The sequence below is a fragment of the Xyrauchen texanus genome, chromosome 41 (assembly GCF_025860055.1).
Source record: "Xyrauchen texanus isolate HMW12.3.18 chromosome 41, RBS_HiC_50CHRs, whole genome shotgun sequence".
In the NCBI taxonomy this organism is placed as follows: domain Eukaryota; kingdom Metazoa; phylum Chordata; class Actinopteri; order Cypriniformes; family Catostomidae; genus Xyrauchen; species Xyrauchen texanus.
The window spans coordinates 24,377,886-24,397,752 of NC_068316.1; the positions used below are offsets into that span (position 1 = coordinate 24,377,886).

Consider the following 19,867-nt stretch of genomic DNA (forward strand, 5'->3'; position numbering starts at 1 on the left):
TTTATGTAATAGTATCTCAAATTAAATGTATAACTGGATATACATTTGTTCCAGCATTAACTTAAGCTTGATATTTGGCTTCCATCAAACACAACTGAATTAAGTAGGCCTATTTCTTACAAGTTTAAAATGTGTTTACCAAAAACTATTTGGTTATTTAGTAATTAAAGCAATATAAAGACGTTTTACAGTGAAGTATACTGACAGACAGGCATCAAAACAAATAGTACAGTGCTTAAACAAATTAAAACCAATAGAGGAGTCCTTATTACTGTATATGCCTAAATGTATTAGTGCCATTGGACTGTTTGACAGGCAGCAGGTGGCGCTGCAGCCACTAATTATAAACAGTCCATGGACATACAGTAGTATACTCTAGTTACTATAAATGATAATAGCAACAGAAAAAAAAATTGTCAACATGAAAATATATATATAAGGGAATATTATGAAACTGTAAACTAAAGTCATTCATGGTACGTTAATTTGAGAGTTACTTCATATGAGCTTTATGGAGAGAATTAGCGGTCTTTGAGTTATATACCTGACCCAGTGGAGTGCACCGTATGCGGCCGGAGGAGGAGCAGCATCCGCCCCTTTCTCCTCCTCATCGGGACCTGCGTTGGACCCCTGAATGGTGGAGTCATTTGTCAGTTTTGCAGGGTGGTCCTTCAGCCTGTATACTGAGGAGGAGGAAAAGTGTGTCCAGATGCGAGGACGCGCACAGCTGGCGCTGTGTTAAAGTGTGAGTAAAACTGATCCAAACCGGAGAAAAACCTCTCTGCTTTCTCCGTATTCGCAACTGTTCCTAGAGTTTACGAAACACCAAGGATTAGGAAATGTCTTTCCACACAGTTTTGAGGAATTTCGGCAAACTTGGGACGCGTGAATTTGCAACTTGTTGATGTTATGTTGGGCGTCTGAAGCTGTTTACTTCTGCAGGTAGCAGCATGATCTCTCCTGTCACCAGGTAAGAAGAGAAACCTGGCATGCAAACTCCTATTTGGGATGAAACTTTACCAGGACATGTCAGAGAGGATCTGAGGAACCTGTGCAACAGATCATTTGGATTAGCTGGACTTTAAAATTCTCCTTATCATGAGGATTCAAGACTGAACTTTCCCCTTGAAATAAAGCTGCATATGGCCGGAGAGGACCATGTCCTGTGCTCACACTCTTGGGAAAGACTGGACTTGAAGTGATCTGAAAGCAGATTTCTGAATTCACCAGTCTGATCTCAGTTCTAGTGTGATATAATGGCCTCGGAGGTGGTGTGCGGACTCATATTCAGATTGCTTCTGCCAGTTTGTCTCGCTGCAGGTAAGTGTTGGTTTCATAATGCATGGAGAAACAAAACATAACTGTAAAATGTTAAAGTAATATAGCCTATGATAAAATTATTTTTATATAATATTAAATATATAGTGTTATATTTATAATAATATATAATATTATATATATATATATATATATATATATATATATATATATATATATATATATATATATATATATAGTAATAATAATATTTATTAATATTAATATGAATAGTCTCGAATTAACACATTCATTTTATAATATAATATATTGATTATTATTTCTTCCTATTATTATTATTATTGTTATTAACGATTATTATAATAAAATATTTACTTTATAAAACAATACTTCTAATAATAATAAGCTATATTCTGCATTCTGTTCGTATCATTCTTATAACTTATTTTACTGTGTATTTATTCTTTTTTTCTCCCTTTTTTATTAATTAAATTTTATTTTGCGATGTGTCATATTCTCCTTATAGTGGTTCATATGTTTATTTGATAAAAGAATGAGGTGAAATTATTCTAATTTGCTTGGTAACTGATTTAGTGAGTTTTGTCTTCTTGGATGTTTCTTGCTTTGATTTGGATTTATACATTTTTGATAATTGTTGATGGTATTTTCCCCTCAATAGTCATTTTTGGTCAGTAGTCTAATCTGTCGTTATGAAAATAACTAACCAAATGCTTTTATATAATCCATCTATTCTACAACTTTTAAAGGTTAAAAAGGCAGTTGTTTTTAGTTTTACTCATTCATAGGGAATTAATAATTTTCAGTGAGAGCAGTAAGAAATACACTTAAAAAAAAATTACCTAAAATATTTGCTTTATACACATTTTACATATATATATATATATATACACACACACATTTAACTACTGAATCAACATGACTACATTATGTTACACAGACAATACAAATTTTATAGGGCTCAATTAAGTAGAAATAGTTCCTTAAGGTAACAATTGCAAGTCGCCACTTTTTACTATGCAGCAATCTTGCAGTTTGACTTGCAGTCTGTGGTATAATCATTAAATAATATTCAACACATTCAGATCAGTTACACAGAGCTCATGGTGCAGCTCGATCTTTGTAAAACCTGAGAGGTTCATACAGGTTTTAATGCTGTGCGAAAAGTAGTTCAATGCTCCTCTCATTCACGCTTAGAGTGATAAATAAGCAGTTATCAGGTCTTGAGTTCAGTTCTTGAGGTTAAGAAGTCTGTTCAGGCCAGTCTTGTGAAAGACCATAAACAGCCATTCAGTCTGTTATTGTTCTTTTAATTATGATTGATTGATCAATTAATTGATTGATTTATGGTGCACTTTCACTAATAGTCCTCTAGCCAAAGAGTCCCACATCCAAACTTCACTTTAAAAATTCAATGATGAATCTGTCAACTACATGCAAATGTAACATAAATATATATATATATATACGGTATTTTCATATACATGTTTTCAACATTTTGTTTTTTACCCAGTATTTTTTATTTCTATCAATAATTCTCAAAACTCTTTTGAGAGTGTTTGAATTAGTTTCGATTATCTATGTTTGTTCTCTTCCTCTGAAAATTCATTTAAGGTCAAAACAGACGTCTGCTTAACACAATCTTGAGCGATGTGTGCTATATCAGTAAGACAGACAACAGAAATTCTGTCTATCACCACCGACCAACTTTTCCTGTTTTTTCCTCTCCGCTTTGGTTTTCCACTCCGCTGTGTTGTTCTCGGTGAGATCAAATACAGAATCTTTTTATTTGCATTCCCAATAGTTTTCTCTTTTTTTTACACAAACCCCTTCTTATGGAACCAGAATCATCACTGCTCCTCTGTGTCCAGATAGTGTTAATTGTCTTTCAGACATCTGTCACTATGACTCATGCACAATCTGTAAAACTTGTTTTTACAGATAGTGAGGTCTTGAACTTCTTAAACCTACATCCACAGATCTCAAACAACTGAGATCTCTACTTTCCCACAACATGAACCAATTGGTACTCCCTATTCTCCAATAACAGTGTTTATTTGAGTCCGAAGTCCATAGCATTGCCTCCCTTCAATATAATGTAAGGATTTTAAATGTCAGGGGTCAACATAAGCCTGGCTTTAAGTGATTTCTGTAAACACTTCACCTTCTACACTTTCAAGCTCTAGGGTGGGATGGTGACTACGTCAAGTTTTGTTTTATTCATGCCTAAACATTTTCTTGCTCTTGTCACTTAAAGGAAATATTTTCTTTGCTTGTATGTAGGAAGTAGCATAAATGGTAATTATTCACTTTTATAGGACTATGTCATACATAAAAGCATGCGGCTATACAGTGAGCACCAAACGGTGGCCTTTACGTGGATTTACTAAGTTACTTCAGTTTGGGCAAATGTTTGTGTGTGTTGCCTTTTGTATGGCTCTCTTAAACATCTCTAAGGCAAGAAACATACACCAAACAAATACACAAACACAGACATGAAAGATTGGTCAATGCATTGTAAGCGTGTGGTCCATTTGTGCATACTTAACATACTTAACGTTTTTGGATTTCTGTTTTAGTAAGAAACCTCAGTACTCAATGTGGTAATAGAGCTGTTCAGGTTGTAGTCCAAAAACCTAGAACAGTTTTTTTAATTGGGTTCCTCAACTTAAGGTCCACGTTCCTGACAATACATGGTTTGCTAAGTGGAGACTTTTGGTGGGGGGGTTGTACTTGCTAGTCTTGATTATTTGGGTGTTACCTCCCCATCCCCCCCAGAATTTACACCCTGGGTATGACTGTTTGTGATTTATGTTGTAGAACAAAATGTCCACGTATCGTCAAGTATGTTTACCACAGACCTTATTTGTATCATAAGTTGAATAACCATGTTATAAAAACCCATAGGAAAATCCTCAGGGAACTCATGGTAAATTCGCCTTACAAGTTCGGAAGATGAACATCACGGCTGAACAGCGTAAAAGAGTTACCTTCAAATGTCATGCGATTCACAGACTGATTACACTGTGAATTCAGCAACAGTAGGTCGAAATTATTGCTGCTAAGATCGGTCTGTGCTTTCCATTATTTATGTGAATACGATTAATTAGTATTTCCCACAGGACCAGAACTCGTGTCCCGAAAGTTGATCATACAACACAGTTTCAACAGCTTCAGAGGGAAAGGTGAACATGCATGAATTGATGCAAAAATGTCTAATGGGAAAAAGTGTGTTAGTAATTCATTCAATGTGATAATTTCCTGTTTGATGAAGTTGGCCATTTAACCAGATGTGTTATCTTTCACTTATTAAATGGTAAATGGTGGTTACGAAAGCACTTTACACTGTGTCCCATTCACCCATTCACACACACACACTCATACACCAATGGCAGAAGAGCTGCCATGTAAGGCGCTAGCCAGGCCAACTTGGGGTTCAGTGTCTTGTCCAAGGACACTTTGGCATGTGGAGTCATGTGGGACGGGAATCAAACCACCAACCCTGCGATAAGCAGCCGACCTGCTCTACCACCTCATAAACTGTTCTTTACAATGCATGTCGGCATTATGACCAAAACTGAACAAGTGCTTTGAAATTTGCAGACATATCAGAAGTGTTCCATTTTAATAATTTATTAATAATTTTGCACTTTACATATTATTGTAATCAGTAAAAACATCAAACTGATCAAATAGCCATGTGTCATATGTTGATGGAAAATTCTCAAAGTGTAGAATACAACCAGCCTATTTTTACTCACAGACAAAATTGTAGCGCGTAATAGCTAAGTTACATGTAAACAGGTGTTGCAGATATGCCGCTGTAACACAGTTGAAGGATGGGCAAGGAGGAGGCGAGAACCGGCTTGTCAACATAAATTATATTTTAATGAGAAACTTAAACTCCAAAAACACATAAACAAACACACATGACGGACATGTCCGTAATTCTCTCTCTCTCGAACAATCGTCACCGGCCGCCTTTATCCCTCGCGAGCCTCATCAGGCTGATTGGGGACCGGGCGCTGATATTCCGACCGGCCCCGCCCCCTCCGCTCCACACTCCTCCCGGCGTTATCTCAGGCCGGGTGCCACCGGCATGACGTACACCCCCCCTATCCCTGGGGCGGGGTGTATCTTGCGTCCCGCGTGGTCATCTCCGCCTTCCTCGCCCTGGGAGGAGACAGGAGGGGAAGACAACAACAACAAAACAAAATAGGTGCGGGAAAAGGCCAACACGGTGCGACAGGGAGAGAGAGAGAGAGAGAGAAAAGCTCACTCACCGGTTCTCTGATGTACCGTCGCGTGGTCCCCGAACACTCCTCCACACTCAGGCGGACGACAGCCGCTCCAACACCGGGCGAACCGGAGTGAAACCGCCGACCCCCAGCGGGCAGAACGCGCCTCCGCTTTTCTGGCGGCAAATGGGGACACTCCTCCGCCCCTGGCAGCGGCTCTACCGCTCCGGGCGGTCGGAGAGTTTCTTCCCTCCTCCCCTCGCGGACGGCGGTCTTCCCTCGACCCCTCCGCGTCTCTGGGGACGGCAGGGCACTCCTCCGCCCCCGGCAGCGGCTCCCTCGCTCCAGGCGGTCAGGGTATCCAGTCCCCACTTGCCCCGCAGACGACGGCCGTACCCCGCATCCGGGCGGTCGGGCTACTCCGTCACCCGGCAGATGGCAGCGGCGCTCCCCTGGGTGGACGCCAGTGTCGAGGACTCTGCGACGGGCATCCCTCCTCCCTCCCGGGTTTCGGCACCAATGTAACACAGTTGAAGGATGGGCAAGGAGGAGGCGAGAACCGGCTTGTCAACATAAATTATATTTTAATGAGAAACTTAAACTCCAAAAACACATAAACAAACACACATGACGGACATGTCCGTAATTCTCTCTCTCTCGAACAATCGTCACCGGCCGCCTTTATCCCTCGCGCGCCTCATCAGGCTGATTGGGGACCGGGCGCGCGATATTCCGACCGGCCCCGCCCCCCTCCGCTCCACAGCCGCGTTTTTGCTTATAACTTAAAAATAAACAAAACATCAAATATCACATAACGTTACTTAGAGATGGCAATTATCTTTAAAATGAGATCACACACAACATAATCAGATGCATAGATTATAATCCAGACGAAGAACATTCTGCACACAGCACATATTGTGCTATCTGGCTAAAAACACGTTAGCTTTCCTGGATCAGATAAGTTAATCAGAAATGATGTAGTATGTTGTCCAGCGTCATGTAACACTAAACCAATTGTATTATGATTCAGATAAATGCAACCAGAGGTAAAAGTCATCCAAATATGGGAAGAGAGGATTGTTCACTCTGGAACTGAATGAGATCTTGTTACTTATGCCTGCATGACTTGGAGTGAGAGAATGCCTTTAGTCATTGTTGTATTTGCATGTGTAAGTAGTTCTTATGCACAATTATTTCATTTTATTTAACTTTTTGGACACATTGTTATGCCATAACTTTTGATTGCTTTGTCATATCAACAAAATATTTTATTCAGTTACAGGTGACATGATTGGTAACAAAACAAAACATTTTCTGAGCTACCTTATTTACATCCTGAGATATGATAAAAAATATAAATATAAAAAATTAAAAAGAAAATTAAATTAATCCTTTTTTCAAAAGGATTTTCCACACACGAAAAGGCTGTTTTCGTGTGTGTCTCTTTAAATGTAAATGAGCTGCTGCTCCCCGCCCCCGACATAGCTCTGGTCTCTGTGAATACAATCAGTGACAATGGTAACTTTAGCACAAGTATTGTTCCCTGGTATCTATAAAAAAAATTGTTTAAAATGTGTGTATTGTACATTTATGCTCATTAAAGTATTGTGTCCTTCCTCTTGCGTCACCTGTATTGAAATCAGTTGCTAGTCAAGTCTCCCGTGCGTTCAGTGTGAGGAGTGCTATTTTAATCGCAAACTGAGTTGCTGCCTATATAGAGTGTTAAAAACCGCTCTCTATAAGGCTGCTTGTTTTGTTAGGATGCTGCCATAAAAGGGTTGGATGTGGTTAAACTTCATATAGTGTTTGTTAGACAGCTGCTTCATCATGTGGCTTTGTATAGTCAAAAAGGCTTTTGATTTTGTTTGGAACATCAAGAACGTTGTTGATATATAAATTGACATACTGTACACAGTCACGCTCTCATTGCATTAGTTCCTTTTTCCTGTAAATAGCCCACTATGAAGTCTCAGACGGCTAGTACTCTCACTTGACCCAGTGCCCTTTAACGTGGTTCATCTGAAACTTTAGTAAATCTAAAGCATCTACTTTAGGGCGTTTTGACCCAAATGTCTGGTTTGGGTTGGTTTGAAAGTGAACCACATTTGTTCAGTAAAAAATGCCAACCTCAAACAACAAAAAAAGAAGTTAAGAGGCATACTTCGGCACACAAGAAAACACTCACTGATTCTATCTTTAACACCTCCACTACAGTGTACTGCAATCTGTCAATCACCAACTTCCAAGGGGCTATAGTTGCTGATGATGGCACAGAAAGCTTTTTGTGTCATGCTCCATTTAGTCAGGACTTACTCAGACTCTAAGTCTTCATTGGCGCTTATTCTTGTGTCTCCGTTGCCCTTTTTGTCTCATTCTAGGCAGGGTGTTACTCTTAACTGCACACAAAAGCTCTCTGAATTAAAGAACCAGTGGATTAACTCAGGAAGTCAAGAAGAATTCTCAAAATGTAATTTCTGTGTGATTTGTGCAGCTAAAATTGGAGAAGTTTTAGTTCTCCTCAAACTTGCCCAGCTAGGAATAGTTCACCCGAAATAAATATTCGATCACTGTTTACTCACTGACACATCGTTCTTTTCCACATAGTGAAAGTGAATGAGGACCGGGCTGTCAAGCTAAACAATGACCCCAAAAGCACTATAAAAGTGTCATACAAATGGTCCATATAACTCAAAAACTATATTCCAAGTCTTCTGAAGGCAAGAAATAGTGATTTTGTGATTAACACACAAGGACTAGTTATTCACTCATAATTTACTGAAAAATTACTTACGAGCAAGGTGGTTGAAATAACAATAACTGAAACCAGGAACATGCATTAAAAAAGTAAAAATAGGGTTAATTTTCATGTTGACTAAAATGCTGTCTTTAAGTTTGAAGGAGACAGTGAAGATTAGGATTTACAGCTTGTAGTTAACAGATTTCCTCAGTTATCTTTTTATGTGTTTAGCGGTTCAATGTTTCGTAACGGTATTTGATCACATATCAAAGCAACTCAGTTCTTTTTTTAAAGCTACTCACATGACAGTCAAGACTGGATCGCTCACATGGTTGCATTTAATCACGTTCTACATCATATACATGATGCCATATTTCATTTCCAAAGAAAGTCATCATATACAGGATGGTTTGAAATGGGCCGAATCCAGTTTTATATTAAATAAGTTTTGATCATCCATGTGTTCCTTGTGGGAGTTGCTTTTTTTCTTCTCATGCCACATAGTATGACTATTCATACAGTTGTATCTTAACCATTTCCTGTCTGTAATCTGACAGCTCACCGTCTGAAATACATTCAGCTACATGAAAGGACCTTTTGTGCACCATCAGCCAACCAAAAACAAAATTCAGAGTTTTTCTGACTTTGGCAATTAAAGAGAGGCTGCCAGAAACAGCCTTGCAGTACATCACACCTCAAAATGCTGCTGTTCATACAGAATAAAGAGGACACCATTGTTGCTCAAGCCAAGGTCATGCAACCTTCCCTTCTGTTCTCAATGGGGGATCAGTCACTGCAGATCTTATATTGCTATGGTTTTGCTATACTTACAGTTTAAAAAATAAATTAACTCTCTTTTAAATTGAAGCTGGGACTTTTTATTTTTATTTTTGATGGCTTAACTGTTCTGGACACAAAAGTATTATATATATACAGGTGAAACTCGAAAAATTAGAATATCGTGCAAAAGTTCATTAATTTCAGTAATTCAACTTAAAAGGTGAAACTAATATATTATATAGACTCATTACAAGCAAAGTAAGATATTTCAAGCCTTTATTTGATATAATTTTGATGATTATGGCTTACAGCTTATGAAAACCCCAAATTCAGAATCTCAGAAAATTAGAATATTACATGAAATCAATAAAAAAAAAGGATTTTAAATACAGAAATGTCGGCCCTCTGAAACGTATAATCATGCATATGTACTCAGTACTTGGTTTGGGCCCCTTTTGTATTAATTACTGCCTCAATGCGGCGTGGCATGGATGCTATCAGCCTGTGGCACTGCTGAGGTGTTATGGAAGACCAAGATGCTTCAATAGCGGCCTTCAGCTCTTCTGCATTGTTTGGTCTCATGTCTCTCATCTTTCTCTTGGCAATGCCCCATAGATTCTCTATGGGGTTCAGGTCAAGCGAGTTTGCTGGCCAATCAAGCACAGTAATACCATGATCATTGAACCAGGTTTTGGTACTTTTGGCAGTGTGGGCAGGTGCCAAGTCCTGCTGGAAAATGAAGTCAGCATCTCCATAAAGCTTGTCTGCTGAAGGAAGCATGAAGTGCTCTAAAATGTCCCGGTAGGCGGCTGCGTTGACTCTGGACTTAATAAAGCACAGTGGACCAACACCAGCCGATGACATGGCTCCCCAAACCAACACAGACTGTGGAAACTTCACACTGGACTTCAAGCATCTTGGATTGTGTGCCTCTCCATTCTTCCTCCAGACTCTGGGACCTTGGTTTCCAAATGAGATGCAAAATTTGCTCTCATCAGAAAAGAGGACTTTGGACCACTGTGCAACAGACCAGTTCTTTTTTCTTTAGCCCAGGTAAGGCGTTTGACATTTGAAGCCCATGTCCAGGACCCGTCTGTGTGTGGTGGCTCTTGATGCAGTAACTCCAGCCTCAGTCCACTCCTTGTGAAGCTCCCCACACATTTGAATGGCCTTTTCCTGCCAATCCTCTCCAGGCTACGGTCATCCCTGCTGCTTGTGCACCTTTTTCTTCCACACTTTTCCCTTCCACTTAACTTTCTATTAATGTGCTTTGATACAGCACTTTGAGAACATCCAACTTCTTTTGCAATTACCTTTTGAGGCTTTCCCTCCTTGTGGAGGGTGTCAATGATGGTTTTCTGCACAACTGTCAGGTCAGCAGTCTTCCCCATGATTGTGAATTCAACTGAACCAGACTGAGAGACCATTTAAAGGCTCAGGAACCCTTTGCAGGTGTTTAGCTGATTAGAGTGTGACACTTTGAGCCTACAATACTGAACCTTTTCACAATATTCTAATTTTCTGAGATTCTGAATTTGGGGTTTTCATAAGCTGTAAGCCATAATCATCAAAATTATATCAAATAAAGGCTTGAAATATCTTACTTTGCTTGTAATGAGTATATATAATATATTAGTTTCACCTTTTAAGTTGAATTACTGAAATTAATGAACTTTTGCACGATATTCTAATTTTTCGAGTTTCACCTGTATATATATACAGTGCACCCGGAAAGTATTCAAAGCGCTTCACTTTTTCCACATTTTGTTATGTTACAGCCTTATTCCAAAATTGATTAAATTAATTATTTTTCTCAAAATTCTACAAACAATACCCCAAAATGACAACATGAAAGAAGTTCATCAAGGATGTCTCTGTACATTTCTGCATTCATCTTTCCCTCGATCCTGACTTGTCTCCCAGTTCCTGCTGCTGAAAAACATCCCCACAGCATGATGCTGCCACCACCATGCTTCACTGTAGGGATGGTATTGGCCAGGTGATGAGCGGTGCCTGATTTTCTCCAGACATGATGCTTGCCATTCAGGTCAAAGAGTTCAATCACTGTTTCATCAGACCAGAGAATTTTGTTTCTCATGGTCTGAGAGTCCTTCAGGTGCCTTTTTCTATGGGGTATTCTTTGTAGAATTTTGAGGAAAATAATAAATGTAATCAATTTTGGAATAAGGCTGTAACATAACAAAATGTGGAAAAAGTGAAGCGCTGTCAATACTTTCCGGATGCACTGTATATATATATTAGGGCTGTCGATTTAACGCTTTAATTCAGTGTAATTAATTTTATTAAAAATAACGTGTTAAAAAATAACCGTAATAAGGAAAATTCCTGAGAAATGCAAGCTTGTAGTACCACCAGTTTACTCCAGAGGGCAGTAAGTGAAACTTCAGCTGTATAAGCAACACACAGTTTATACAGTGTAGAAATCAACCCTTCAGCAGCACAACACAAACATGAATTACGTTCTTGCGCTCAAAACTCTTGATGGAGCGCAAATTCAAACTAAGTGATCTCAAGATGTGTTCGAAGTATTAAACTATATTTAACTTGACACAGTGACCTAAAAATTTTCTGTTTATGACGCAACACACCTGAGACGCTACACAAGCATGTCTGACGCAGGTGTACATTGACGGGTCCTTAAACAAGCCCTCATAATAAATCTCCAACTGATTGGCAAATTCACTTATGAAATGGATTGCTGTGAAGTGTGTGCCAGTGATTGGCTTATGATCAATAATATGATAGTAAACAATACATTGTATTCTAAACTATATATAATTATTTCATCATTATATATTGAATTATTGTTATATGAGGGGCTTTCTCAGCAAATATTTGTATATGCAATTAAATGCGATTAATTAATTGGGACACCATGTAATTAATTAAAATAAAAATTGTAATCTATTGACAGCCCTAATATATATATATATATATATATATATATATATATATATATATATATATATATATATATACACACATACAGTTTATTCAACAATACTGCTGGATCTTTAAATACGACATACATCAGATGCTCATTTCACCTAGTTTACCTGAGGAGGTGGGACAGCTGACTGGGACAGCTGCATACCTGCTTTGTTTGTGGGTGGTGTGAATTGACGACCGGACACTGAAGGTTAACAATTCAGCTCTGCTGCAGCCCAGCCTGCACTGAATGATGTGTGAAACCTTTGGTTGCCATGTGTTCATTTGCAGACTAAACAAACATCCCTTGTGGAACCTTCACTGTTCATGTGTATGCTGTTGTTTTATGAATGGTAGAGCCTCTTGAAAGAGACAATTGTTGCTAAATTGTAGCTGTTGCAAAATCCTCTATTTACTGTAAATTCACAATTCCTTTGAAGAGTTTTTTATACATACTGTGGGGTGAATTCAGTAAACAGCTGCAGCAATTTTGCATGTGGTATTTCAACGCAAAAAACCTGCATTGTTTACAAACCACCGTCAATCTAGTTTAAGCAGGCGCAGTCAGTGTTGAAATTGCACTACTTCTTGAGTATTTAAATTAAGTCATTACTTTCCGTGATAACACTCCTCCTTTCATTGCTTATTAGGAATGCACCTTATTCACAAAAATTGCCAGATGAAAGCAAAAGGTAAAATTAATTTTAGGGAAAAGAGATATACTGTATGTGTACATATTCTATTGATCATACCAGCAGTAATTCATTAAATAGTAATCAAATGATGGATAAGAGTGTTATAACCTGACATATATCCAGATACACAATGTAATCAAGAGCACTTTTAAAGAGATGACTCAGGTCTCTGCAGTAGTGAGTAATGCTGTACAGTCCCACAAAGTGTCTCGGTTTAGTCATGACCACTTCAAGTTACAGAATACTTCAATGCATAGCCTACTTTATTGACTTGTAGACAATTAAAGCATCTGTTGATGTTGGCAGTAAGTTTCTGTTCTAGGAAAACACCCCGCCCATCCCTCCCATGGGTAACATCTCAGATCCAGAAGATTTGTATTGCACCACTGTACAATGTGACAGAACAAGTCGGTAAATCAAGAACAAGCCGCAAATTACATTAAAGATAGACTTACAATTGATTGTCAGTTTGGAATTACAAAGAGCACAGAATAACAGGACAGATGTTTATAACACTTAATGCAAAGCTTTCATACAAGAGGTGAAGCTGGTGATGCAGGAGGTTGTTAAGTGTAGCTTGCATCCATGCAATGGAAAGGCAGCTGAGAGAATGAATGAAGACTTAAATAGGACTGCTTTGATTTGGAGACTGAATTGTATTAGTACAGTAGACATCATCATCAGGTAACTGTCAGCTTATTGCAAGCTTGACTAACATGACCTGAACTAATGCTATGCTTGATTTCACCGTGGTCTGCTGCATCTTCTGCTAGCATTTAGAATTGTCCCATAAGATCGGAATTGGACATGCAAATAGTACGATGCATATTTAGATAAATGAACTAGCTTGTCATGACTGTTTCATGATACTGTAGTAACTATGTTGCACATCCATTGTTGGTTCTACAATATAGAGCTGTCTTTAATGACGTTATGCAGGGGGTGCAGTAATAACTTCTGCAGATATTAAAATATAATAGCTAATTTACACTTTCTCCAGATAGCTGTTTAATGCAAGAAAGCTGCTGAAGACACGAAAGTGACACATAAATGTGACACATATTGTACATTGCTCTGCAATAATGAGGTTTCCCTTTACTTCAGACTTCGGGGTTCCCCCGACGCATTTGAGCACATCAGACATGCGCACTCTTCAAAAACATATAATCCCGTAAACGGCTGCATTCCCAACCTGCACTACTACTGGGCACGATTCATTCTTAGGGAATTCCCCCATGTATTTTTAAAGATGCTCTGATATATTTAGCATAAAATCCAACTTTAACTATTTAGATAAAAAAATTTTTTATTACATTTGAAGACTTGTCCATGTCTATTAGCTTTAAGGCTATTCATATGTCATTTAAATTTCACACTCAAACTTCCTGTTTCAATAGGAAATACGTCAATGCAGGAAAGAAAAAATTTGCTTGTCAAGCCATGGGGTAATTAAATGCACAATTTTATTTGAAGAATTTTGTTTATCTTTCTCCGAACATACAGTATCTGAACGTACACCCTGATATTTTTGGCCTAACATAAAAAAGTTAACTATTTAGGCAACTATTTATGGTTGAATACCTTCAAATTGGAGGCTAATTCACTGTCAGAAATCTTAAATGTAATTCCTGAATGAGTTCCTGAATCAGTGGTTATAATCTTCTCACACACTCATTATGGTTTCTCATAAATATGATGAGTCAGGCTATTCAATGAGCCTTTTGAAATGTTCTGAGTCATATGATATGAAATTACAAGTGAGACCTATCCTGCATTGCCAGTTAGTTTCAAAAGCGACTGAGCTTCCAGTGGGCGACTGGCAAATAAATTGACAGACATGTTATTTGTGGCAAGATAGCAAAGAGAGTGTACTTTACATTTCAAAATGCTTTCAGATCTAAGTTCTACACCACATTATGTGCCAGATTGAATCAACTTCAATAAAAATTAAGCAAAAGTGACCCAGAACTGGTTAAACATTATATCCAGATTACACTAAAGTAATGAGAATAATACAACTTTTTAATAGGCTGGAGAAGTGGTATTGGCATAAGTGTATTAGAATTATGATGATGTAGCATAACCTATAATGATGGACATTATTTCAAAAGTGAAACTTCATCTGCGTTACACTCTTACACTAAACAATATAAGAGGTTAAAGAGCTATGAGATGACTTTTATAGGTAATGACCAGGCCCATACAAATCATTGCCTGCAGAACTCCTCAGAAAGTTTGGCTTTTATTGATAGATGTGATTAATTGTGATTAACTGTATTCATTAATCAGCATATTTCAAATGACAGCCCTAAATCCATTCTGCATAATTCCAGACTTCCTCTGAATTCAGTGCAGAATATTCTGGAAAAAGTTTACAGATTCTGTCTTGTTCTACTTACGAATCAACTGTCTCAAAGATATGTTTAATACATCATGAAGTAGTGGCCCTAAACTATAAAGATAATTTTATTGAGGCTAGACTTTATTTGCTAATTGTTCTTTAAATAGATTGGCTGATAAAGATCCTGAAAAAATGTACAACATTTTTGAGTGAAACACAAGGTTTTCTGGCAGTTGAGTGAAAGGAAGAAATCTTTAACTTTTGCTGTCCAAGAGTAAACAGCTAAAAAAATAACATATCCAGTTACTGGAGTTAAAGGAGACAAGGATGTGTGTTTATAGTGTGCGTGTGTGATAGGATGTGTGCACATGTACGTGTTAGAGAGAATCAGCAAGGGAACATGGTTTCGATACACATGCTTACACACAGGCAGACACACACACACACACACACACACACGCACACACACACACACACACACACACACACACACACACACACACAGGCACACACACACACACACTACACTATGTCTGCCTGTGGTTTCTGTCTGCTCAGACTCCCATAAATTCCCCAACATCAATGAACTGACACATTTATGTTTAACATTAATATTTAGTTCTTATATCAAATTTGGTATTTGGGGTATTTTTAATGATTTTTTGGGTATATTTTTGTAAACTGTGGTATAATTTCAACGTCAACATCGGTGTTATTTAGGTTGGATGTAAAAGTTCTTGCCAGGAATGCTGGGACATTTAATTCCAACAGCTAACCAAATAAAAAGCTTTTAGTAAGAACACTGTCTTGCTAACAAAATGCAGAGTAACACTTCACATGAAGCTGGGTGTAACACAGTTAAAGGGAAAAGAGGAGGCGAGAACAGGCTTGACAATATAAATAAATATTTAAATGATCAACTTAACCAAAAGCACACAAACATAACCACAAACAGAGCAGCTGCCTGTAATTCTCTCTCTCTGAGAAACTGTCGAACTGTCGTCTCCGGCCGCCTTTATACCTCATGTGCCCCATCAGGCTGATTGGGGACCAGGATCCCCCCCTCCGCTTTCCTGGCGACCCGTGGGGACACTCCTTCACCCATGGCAGTGGCCCTACTGCTCCAGGTGGTCGGGAAGTCGCTTCCCTCCTTATTTTGAAAGTGCTGAAATTTTTCTCAAAATATACTTCTTTTCCTGTCAAAATGCACTTATTCCCATCTTAAGAAAAGAAAAGAAAACAATATGTAACAATATAATGCTTTATTAAAATTTTCCAAACAAAATCTTCCACAGTATAAAGATAGAAATGCACTAAAATAGCACCGATTCAAGTAAAATTAAATGTTTTCCAAAGTCTAATTGGGTTGACATATTGAAAAATCTAGTCTCCATATAGGTTGCATTTTCATTGCAATGGGCATGAAATCTCTTAAGCTCTCATCCTCCACAACATTAATCAGCTGGCAGACTGTGGCCATCCACTTTGTTACAACAATTGTGAAGCTGCGTTCATGATTTGCGCCAGAGCTTCAGCTCAAACGTCAAGTGCTGCTTTGAACTCCACATGAAAAATGCTTGCAGACAAAAATGTCTCATTTTGCATTTTGGTAATAGTTAAGACGCCGTTCTTCTGTGGTAGTTAAAATGTGCCTTACTTAGGTCAAAAGTTCCATCTGGGCTTGATTTGTACAACAAATTGCATTAAGAGCTCCTTTCTCCATCTCTTTATCACTGACACTGAATCACTCCTGTGTGTGTTTGTGGTGTTCATCAGTATAATGACACATTACAAAGGTTCCGCCCTTCCAACCAGTGTGTACCCTGGTTTATGTCGTATTAACGGTAAATGTGTTAATCATGATTAAGAAAAATGTACGTATTATACTGTTTTCAATGATTTGCATGCGTTAACGTGTTCATACAACTCTAATTATAATGCTTTCCTACCCATGGTTAAACCTTTAAAGAGTGTGAGGTATAATGTAGTCAATTGGTCATTATCTCAAAATAAATCCCAACAAGGTGGTGATCAGGACCCAGATGTGAAACAGAGTAACAAATAAATACGTTGAAATTGTTTTATAATGCGAGTGGAAAGAGAACACAGAATGAAAAGAGACACATGAAACTAGCACAACTAAGTAGGAAAACAGTTTCCTGGGACAGCCATCAGATCAGTTGCACAGTTTTGCAGTCATTAAACGTAAATATGTGTTTTCTTAATAAATACCTTTACAATGCATTATACATATACACTCACCTAAAGGATTATTAGGAACACCTGTTCGATTTCTCATTAATGCAATTATCTAATCAACCAATCACATGGCAGTTGCTTCAATGCATTTAGGGGTGTGGTCCTGGTCAAGACAATCTCCTGAACTCCAAACTGAATGTCAGAATGGGAAAGAAAGGTGATTTAAGCAATTTTGAGCGTGGCATGGTTGTTGGTGCCAGACGGGCCGGTCTGAGTATTTCACAATCTGCTCAGTTACTGGGATTTTCACGCACAACCATTTCTAGGGTTTACAAAGAATGGTGTGAAAAGGAAAAACATCCAGTATGCGGCAGTCCTGTGGGCTGAAAATGCCTTGTTGATGCTAGAGGTCAGAGGAGAATGGGCCGACTGATTCAAGCTGATAGAAGAGCAACTTTGCCTGAAATAACCACTCGTTACAACCGAGGTATGCAGCAAAGCATTTGTGAAGCCACAACATGCACAACCTTGAGGCGGATGGACTACAACAGCAGAAGACCCCACCGGGTACCACTCATCTCCACTACAAATAGGAAAAAGAGGCTACAATTTGCAAGAGCTCACCAAAATTGGACAGTTTAAGACTGGAAAAATGTTGCCTGGTCTGATGAGTCTTGATTTCTGTTGAGACATTCAGATGGTAGAGTCAGAATTTGGCGTAAACAGAATGAGAACATGGATCCATCATGCCTTGTTACCACTGTGCAGGCTGGTGGTGGTGGTGTAATGGTGTGGGGGATGTTTTCTTGGCACACTTTAGGCCCCTTAGTGCCAATTGGGCATCGTTTAAATGCCACGGCCTACCTGAGCATTGTTTCTGACCATGTCCATCCCTTTATGGCCACCATGTACCCATCCTCTGATGGCTACTTCCAGCAGGATAATGCACCATGTCACAAAGCTGGAATCATTTCAAATTGGTTTCTTGAACATGACAATGAGTTCACTGTACTAAAATGGCCCCCACAGTCACCAGATCTCAACCCAATAGAGCATCTTTGGGATGTGGTGGAACGGGAGCTTCGTGCCCTGGATGTGCATCCCACAAATCTCCATCAACTGCAAGATGCTGTCCTATCAATATGGGCCAACATTTCTAAAGAATGCTTTCAGCACCTTGTTGAATCAATGCCACGTACAATTAAGGCAGTTCTGAAGGCGAAAGGGGGTCAAACACAGTATTAGTATGGTGTTCCTAATAATCCTTTAGGTGAGTGTAGATACTTAAAGTAAAATGTTACCAAATGTTTAAATAAATCACAGTGTGTTATTATTACCACATTTAATTTACATTTTAAAAAAAGAGTGAATTTCTCATGCCTTTTTATTGGCACAACAAATAAATAAAATAAAATAAAATAAAATGTATCTTCCCTGACTCTGACAATAACATTTTCATGATGCAGGCAAAAAGCCGCTACGCGGACATATTCATCATGAGACTGACCTGCTGAGTGCCATTCCATAAATAAAATGCTTCAAAGGGATAGTTCACCCTTTCTGTGTTCTGCTGAATGCAAAACCAGATTTTTAGAAGAATATTTCAGCTCTGTAGGTCCATACAATGCAAGTTAATGGTGACCAGAACTTTAAAGCTCCAAAAATCATAAATGCAGCATCTATACGACTCTAGTGGTTTAATATATGTCTTCTGAAGCGATGCAATCAGGTTGAGTCAGAAACAAATAAAGTTTTTAATACTTCTTTTCTATAAATCTCCACTTTTACTTTCAGAATGTGAAAGTCGAGAATTATTGTAAAAAAAAAATTATTAAATATGAATCTGTTTCTCATCCACACCTATTATATTGCTTCTGAAGACATATATTAATCCACTGGAGTCGGATAGATTACTTGTATGCTGCTATATTTAGCATGCTATAATTGACATTAAATCCTCATAATGACTCACTCACATAGTCACTCTTTGTTTATTTTATGATTTTTGGAGCTTGAAAGGTCTGGCAACCGTTAACTTGCATTGTATCGACCTACAAATATTCTTCTAATAATCTTCATTTGTGCTCTACATCTAGGATGGCATGAGGGTGAGTAAATGATGAGAGAATTTTTACATTTTTGGTTGAACTATCCCTTTAAAGGAACCATTGTCATCATAGGTTGTACTTGCATATGTCCTGTTATTTGCATCCTACATAAACAGCATGTACCAAACAAAAAGATCTAAACATCACAGTTAGACATGGGCACAGGCCTGGAGCTCATTATCAAATAGTTATTGGTTTGTCTGTTGTTCGGGATATTTTAATTTCTGGCTTTAAGCTTGGGTGAGTGACTCATTAAATCAAAGGTCTTAGTGGTCTTTTAGGCTGCCAGAGGTTTGAGATTTTCTCAAACATTGTTTAAACAGAATGCCACAGCACACGAGCACCACGGCGACTCTGACTCACACATTTACTAAAGAGCACCATTGAGGACTGAAAGCAAAGACTGAAAATAATTCAGCTGGCTTCCAAAGTGTCTGCAACACTATTTAAGTACATTTGACTTCTAAAACATTTGATATTATTTATTATGATATTTTTGCCAATAATGAGTTAAATTTGAA

At 38.2% G+C, this 19,867-nt stretch overlaps 1 protein-coding gene across 1 annotated transcript in view; it reads left to right on the plus strand.

Moving 5' to 3' along the window:
• Positions 1-724: 724 nt before the first annotated feature.
• The window catches only part of LOC127634048 (piezo-type mechanosensitive ion channel component 2-like), a 171,881-nt gene continuing 152,738 nt past the window's right edge, over positions 725-19,867 (plus strand). The window contains exon 1 of the mRNA XM_052113448.1: positions 725-1,320. Coding sequence (XP_051969408.1) covers positions 1,257-1,320 — 64 coding nt within the window. The 5' untranslated portion in view covers positions 725-1,256. The remainder of the gene's footprint in view (positions 1,321-19,867) is intronic.